General features: G+C 61.5%; 1 protein-coding gene across 1 annotated transcript; it reads left to right on the top strand.

Annotated features, from left to right (window-relative positions):
* The first annotated feature begins 3065 nt into the window (after nucleotides 1-3065).
* LOC126036733 (WAG22 antigen-like) lies at nucleotides 3066-6211 on the top strand. The gene is made up of 4 exons (XM_049796745.1): nucleotides 3066-3463; nucleotides 5128-5266; nucleotides 5319-5700; nucleotides 5794-6211. Exons 1-4 carry the CDS (start codon nucleotides 3066-3068, stop codon nucleotides 6201-6203), a joined length of 1329 nt encoding a protein of 442 aa, XP_049652702.1. The 3' UTR covers nucleotides 6204-6211.
* Nucleotides 6212-6593: the final 382 nt, after the last annotated feature.

Here is a 6593-nt window from a genome sequence, read left to right as displayed (position 1 = left end):
ACTGTCTAGATTCTCCACGACAACTTTAACGATCGACCTCCTAGCGCTGGACATGGTACCCGTGATCATCATGTTGCCGTCAGAGATGACGACGGGTTCCTGGCAAGCGCCGATCTTGACTCGGTGGAACGAGGTGGCTTTGCCGGTCTTGGCGGGATCGCCGCTATACATCCTGTGGCAGATCTTCTCCAAGTCGCCAAGGTGGGCTTTGCGGAAGGAGATCTCCATGGCGAGCTCCATCCAGTAAAACCCTTTGTTCAAGGGGTTGGAGAAGAGGATGGCCAAGGTGAAGGCGGCCGCCTCGTACACCACGAGCACCATGCAACCTTGGAAACGGATGATGGAGTTGGTGAATTCGCAACTCTCCGTGACACCCGGTGGGATGCAGGGGCTGGGCGGCGTGATGCTCTTGCCGCTGTAGCAGTAGCTCCTGGAAGGAGAAGAGGGAACGGGATGGGGAGACCACGCGGGTTTGCGAGGGAGGTGCTGCGACCACTGGGAGACGGACCGACCACTGGGAGACGGTCCCAATACTGGGAGACGGACCCAACGCTGGGAGACGGACCAAGCACTGGGAGACGGTCCGACCACTGGGAGACGGTCCCACCGCTGGGAGATGGTCCAAGCACTGGGAGACCATATGACTACTGGGAGACGGACCAACCACTGGGAGTCGGTTCCACCACTGGGAAATGGTCCCACCAGTGGGAGACGGACCAACCCCTGGGAGACAGTCCGACCACTGGGAGACGGACCAACCACTGGGAGACGGACCAACCACTGGGAGATGGTCCCACCACTGGGAGATGGTCCCACCACTGGGAGTTGGTCTGACCACTGGGAGACGGTCCCACCACTGGGAGATGGTCCAAGCGCTGGAAGATGGTCTGACCAGTGGGAGACGGACCAACCACTGGGAGACGGTCCCACCACTGGGAGACAGTCCCAATACTGGGAGACGGACCCAACGCTGGGAGACGGACCCACCACTGGGAGACGGTCCGACCACTGGGAGATGGACCAACCACTGGGAGATGGTCCCACCACTGGGAGTTGGTCTGACCATTGGGAGACGGTCCCACCACTGGGAGATGGTCCAAGCGCTGGAAGATGGTCTGACCAGTGGGAGACGGACCAACCACTGGGAGACGGTCCGACCACTGGGAGACGGTCCCACCGCTGGGAGATGGTCCAAGCACTGGGAGATGGACCAACCACTGGGAGATGGTCCCACCACTGGGAAATGGTCCCACCACTGGGAGATGGTCTAAGCACTGGGAGACAGTCTGACCACTGGGAGACGGACCAACCACTGGGAGACGGTCCCAATACTGGGAGACGGACCCAACGCTGGGAGACGGTCCCACCACTGGGAGATGGTCCCACCACTGGGAGATGGTCCAAGCGCTGGAAGATGGTCTGACCAGTGGGAGACGGACCAACCACTGGGAGACGGTCCGACCACTGGGAGACGGTCCCACCGCTGGGAGATGGTCCAAGCACTGGGAGATGGACCAACCACTGGGAGATGGTCCCACCACTGGGAAATGGTCCCACCACTGGGAGATGGTCTAAGCACTGGGAGACAGTCTGACCACTGGGAGACGGACCAACCACTGGGAGACGGTCCCAATACTGGGAGACGGACCCAACGCTGGGAGACGGTCCCACCACTGGGAGATGGTCCCACCACTGGGAGACGGACCAACCACTGGGACATGGTCCGACCACTGGGAGACGGTCCCACCGCTGGGAGATGGTCCAAGCGCTGGAAGATGGTCTGACCAGTGGGAGACGGACCAACCACTGGGAGACGGTCCGACCACTGGGAGACGGTCCCACCGCTGGGAGATGGTCCAAGCACTGGAAGATGGTCTGACCAGTGGGAGACGGACCAACCACTGGGAGACGGTCCCACCGCTGGGTGCTGGTCCAGCTTGGACCTTCTGCCTGAATCCTGGGGGGATGGAGGGGGTCTCCCGTCCATCAAGGGGTCTTCCCCGTCCCATTACCTGGGGTTGCGCAAGGTGACGTCACGGGTTTTGTTGCTGATCTCGATCGTCACGTTCCGGTCCAAGAGTCTCAACCAGGCCATGTCGATCATCTCCCGTGTGTTCTCCGCAGCTCCGGGCACTTCTTGGAGAGTTGGGACTCGATGATCCTTATGGATTCCTTCCGACCTGAGATCTTCTCCGGTTCTCCGGTGGGAAGAAGGAGGTTTCGGAGCAGGTCACGGTTGAGAAAAACCAACTCCCCGGTAACGCCCGTGCAAAGTCCTTCAACTTGATGATCTTTATGAGTTCGTATCTCCAGATATTCAAAGTCCTCGCCCAGGGCAGGGCGTGGCTTGTGTCAATCGAAGGCGCTCGATTGGAGGGGAAAAACTCCCACTTTTTGGGTACCCCCAAAATGGCTCTTGCAATCGCGGGAGGAAAACTGCAAGGGAGGAGGACGCGCGTGCGTGGGCGTCAACAAATGCATGGGCAGGAGGTGAATATTAATGTCGATACGAGCATTAATGTCACTATGAATATTAATGTCGGTATGAATATTAACGTCTGTATTTATTGTCTGCTGACCAAGCACCTTCTCTCTGCTGCGTCTCCTGGCACGGGCAGTAAGTTCCTCAAGAAGCTCTGAGATAAAACGTGAACGTTGGGTCATGGTGGTTCTTCTTGACGTTCAGCCTTGGCCAGGTCCTTCACCATCCCAAAGGAGATATCCCTAGGGAATTTGGGGGGGGTGGGAAGGAGACAACCCCTCCCTTTGGACAAGCTCAGGCATCTCCAGGTGCCTCCATGATGCTGCAAGAGCCGTCTCCGTCCCCGAGGTAGAGCCGGGGCACAAGTCTGAGGTCTGGTTTTGAGGTCCAAGCTTGGAGACGCCGAGCGCGTGGACAAAACCTCACCTTCCCTCTCTCCCACCCGAGAAACGAGTCCGGTGAATCCTGGAAAAGCCACCTGACCCCGCTACCCAACCATCCTTCTGGTGCCCACAGATGACCAGAGCTCGTGGTGGTGGGAGAAGAGCAAAGCCACCTCTCCAAAATCCTCCATGGTGGGACGATGGAGAAAAATAGGTCCATCGTTGCCAAAAAAAGAATAAAAAAAAGGAAGTCTCGACGCTCTGCACGCTTCGGGAGAACCACAGGATCCCCGCCTGGTCAAGAGAATTCCGCCGGGAAAGTCGCCCTCGCTCGACGGCGGCATCTACGCGCTTGGAAAGCCAAACGCAACTCAACGTTGGTCAACGCCCATAAACCTCTCCTAGATTCGCCGCTTCTCCTTTGCTATTTGGGCAACGCTGGGCGTTTCGCCCACCGGGAATGGGGACCTAATGGGAATCTGCGGCGGTTTGGAATCCATCCAAGGAGCGTCGGCGATGGCGGAGCGATCCCGGTGCTTCCCCAACAGTTGGCAAGATCCGTCCGACTTGACCTTGACTGCTTCCGGTCATGGAATGGGTTGGGTTGATCTTTGAACGTCCATCTAGTGCAACCTCAGCCCCGCCACGGGCAGGGACGTCTTCCAGGGGATGAGGTTGCTCCTTTGACCTCTTTTACGAGGATCTCCAGGCTTTCCGGAGGTGGCACGGCACCTCCGTGGGGCCGGGAAGAGAATCCCGGAGCTCTGGAGACGCTCGTTTGGCAACACGGGCTCGACGCCACCTTCCACTAAACCTTCACGTGGTCCTGAGAGCTCCCCAACCAGATCCAAGGCTCCTTCCCGGATCCAAGGATCCCTCCCAGATCCACAGGTCCTTCCCGGATCCAAGGCTCCCTCCCGGATCCAATATTCCTGCCCAGATCCAAGGCTCCCTCCCAGTGTTCCTTCCCAGATCCCAGATTCTTTCCCAGATCCCAGGTTCTCTCCCAGATCCCAGATTCTTTCCCAGATCCCAGGTTCCCTCCCAGATCCCAGGTTCCCTCCCAGATTCTTTCCCAGATTCTTTCCCAAATCCAAGATCCCCCCCCCCCCCCCCCCCCAAGATACAAGGTTCTTTCCCAGATCCAAGGCTCCTTCCTGGATCCAAGGTTCCTTCCCACATCCCAGATTCTTTCCTATATCCCAGGTTCCCTCCCAGATCCAAGGTTCATTCCTGGATCCCAGGTTCTTTCCCAGACCTCAGGCTCCCTCCCAGATCCCAGATTCTTTCCCAGATCCCAGGTTCTGTCCCAGATCCAAGGCTCCTTCCTGGATCCACGGTTCCTTCCCAGATTCTTTCCCAGATCCCAGGTTCCTTCCCAGATTCTTTCCCAGATCCAAGATCCATCCCCCCCTTGCAATCCAAGGTTCTTTCCCAGATTCTTTCCCAAATCCAAGGTTCCTTCCCAGATAACAGATTCTTTCCCAGATCCCAGATTCCCTCCCAGCCCCAAGGTTCCTTCCCAGATCCCAGGCTCCCTTCCAGATCCCAGATTCCCTCCCAGCCCCAAGGTTCCTTCCCAGATCCCAGGTTCTTTCCCAGATCCCAGGCTCCCTCCCAGATCCCAGATTCCCTCCCAGCCCCAAGGTTCCTTCCCAGATCCCAGGCTCCCTCCCAGATCCCAGATTCCCTCCCAGCCCCAAGGTTCCTTCCCAGATCCCAGGTTCTTTCCCAGATCTCAGGCTCCCTCCCAGATCCAAGGCTCCTTCCCGGATCCAAGTTTCCTTCCTGGATCCCAAATTCCCTCCCGGATCCCAGATTATTTCCCAGATCCCAGATTCCCTCCCAAGTCGGGAAACCATTTATTGAGTGCAAAAAATCCCATTGTCAAGAGAAAAGGAGGGAACGCCAAAAAAAAGGGGGGGGGGGCGCTGCAGGCTGGGAAGGGTCCCCGCCATCAGGACCCCCCCGTGGGGGTGTCTCGGGGTGGGGGGGTTCCCCGTGTGGGGGTCCCGGGCCCCCCCTAGATGAGATCCATAAGGATGTCCTCCTCCATCACGCTGGGCGCCTGGACCGGCTGCAGCCCCGGCTGGGGGACGGGACCCCGGGGGCCGGGGGGCAACAGCATCTGACCTGGGGGGGGGGGGGGTGGGGGGAGCATGGGGAGAGGGGTCAGGGGGGGCTGGGAGGAGGTTTGGGGGGGTCCTGAAAGGATCTGGGGGGGTCCCCTGGGCTCTCAGGGTTAGGTTTGGGGGTCCCCAGGCTTCCCAAGGGCAGGTTTGGGGGGGTCCTGAAATGGTCTGGGGGTCCAAAGGTTCCCAGGGGTGGGTCTGGGGGTCCCCAGGGCTCCCAGGGGCAGGTTTGGGGGGTCGTGGCAGGGTCTGGGGGTCCCCAGGGGCAGGTTTGGGGGGTCGTGGCAGGGTCTGGGGGGTCCCCAGGGCTCCCAGGGGCAGGTTTGGGGGGTCGTGGCAGGGTCTGGGGGTCCCCAGGGCTCCCAGGGGCAGGTTTGGGGGGTCGTGGCAGGGTCTGGGGGTCCCCAGGGGCAGGTTTGGGGGGTCGTGGCAGGGTCTGGGGGTCCCCAGGGCTCCCAGGGGCAGGTTTGGGGGGTCGTGGCAGGGTCTGGGGGTCCCCAGGGGCAGGTTTGGGGGGTCGTGGCAGGGTCTGGGGGTCCCCAGGGCTCCCAGGGGCAGGTTTGGGGGGTCGTGGCAGGGTCTGGGGGTCCCCAGGGCTCCCAGGGGCAGGTTTGGGGGGTCGTGGCAGGGTCTGGGGGTCCCCAGGGGCAGGTTTGGGGGGGTCCTGGCAGGATCTGGGGGTCCCCAGGGCTCCCAGGGGCAGGTTTGGGGGGTCGTGGCAGGGTCTGGGGGTCCCCAGGGGCAGGTTTGGGGGGTCGTGGCAGGGTCTGGGGGTCCCCAGGGCTCCCAGGGGCAGGTTTGGGGGGTCGTGTCAGGGTCTGGGGGTCCCCAGGGCTCCCAGGGGCAGGTTTGGGGGGTCGTGGCAGGGTCTGGGGGTCCCCAGGGGCAGGTTTGGGGGGCTCATGGCAGGATCTGGGGGTCCCCAGGGCTCCCAGGGGCAGATTTGGGGGAGTCCTGGCAGGATCTGGGGGTCCCCAGGCTTCCCAAGGGCAGGTTTGGGGGGGTCATAGCAAGGTCTGGGGGTCCCCAGGATTCCCACGGGCAGATTTGGGGGGATCCTGGCAGGATCTGGGGGTCCCCAGAAGTCCCACAGGCAGGTTTGGGGGGGTCCTGAAAGGGTCTGGGGGTCCCCAGGGGCAGTTTTGGGGGTCCTGGGGCAGTTTGGGGGTCCCAAGAGTAATTAAGGGGGGGCCCTGGGGCAGTTAAGGGGATCTCGGAGGCAGTTTAGGGGGTCCCAGGGCAGTTGGAGGGTCCTGGGGGCAGTTAGGGGGGTAGTGGGGGGGGTCCCAGGGGCAGTTAGGGGACCCCTGGGGCAGTTGAGGGGGGTCCTGGGGGCAGTTGGGGGGGGGGGGGGGGAGCCGGGGGCAGTTAAGGGGGGGCCCCTGCGGCAGTTGGGAAGGTATTTGGGGCAGTTAAGAGGGTATTGGGGGGGGGGTCCCAGGGGCAATTAGGGGACCCTTGGGGCAATTAGGGGGTCCCGGGGGCAGGTGGGGGGGGTCCTGGGGGCAGTTAAAAGGGGGGGGGGGGGGAGCCTGGGGCAGTTAAGGGGGGGCCCCTGGGGCAGTTGGGAAGGTATTTGGGGCAGTTAAGGGGGTA

Source organism: Accipiter gentilis, unplaced genomic scaffold, assembly GCF_929443795.1.
Source record: "Accipiter gentilis unplaced genomic scaffold, bAccGen1.1, whole genome shotgun sequence".
Lineage (NCBI taxonomy): Eukaryota > Metazoa > Chordata > Aves > Accipitriformes > Accipitridae > Astur > Astur gentilis.
The sequence above is the reverse complement of the archived record's forward strand: the minus strand, read 5'-3'. Positions and strand labels throughout refer to the sequence as shown.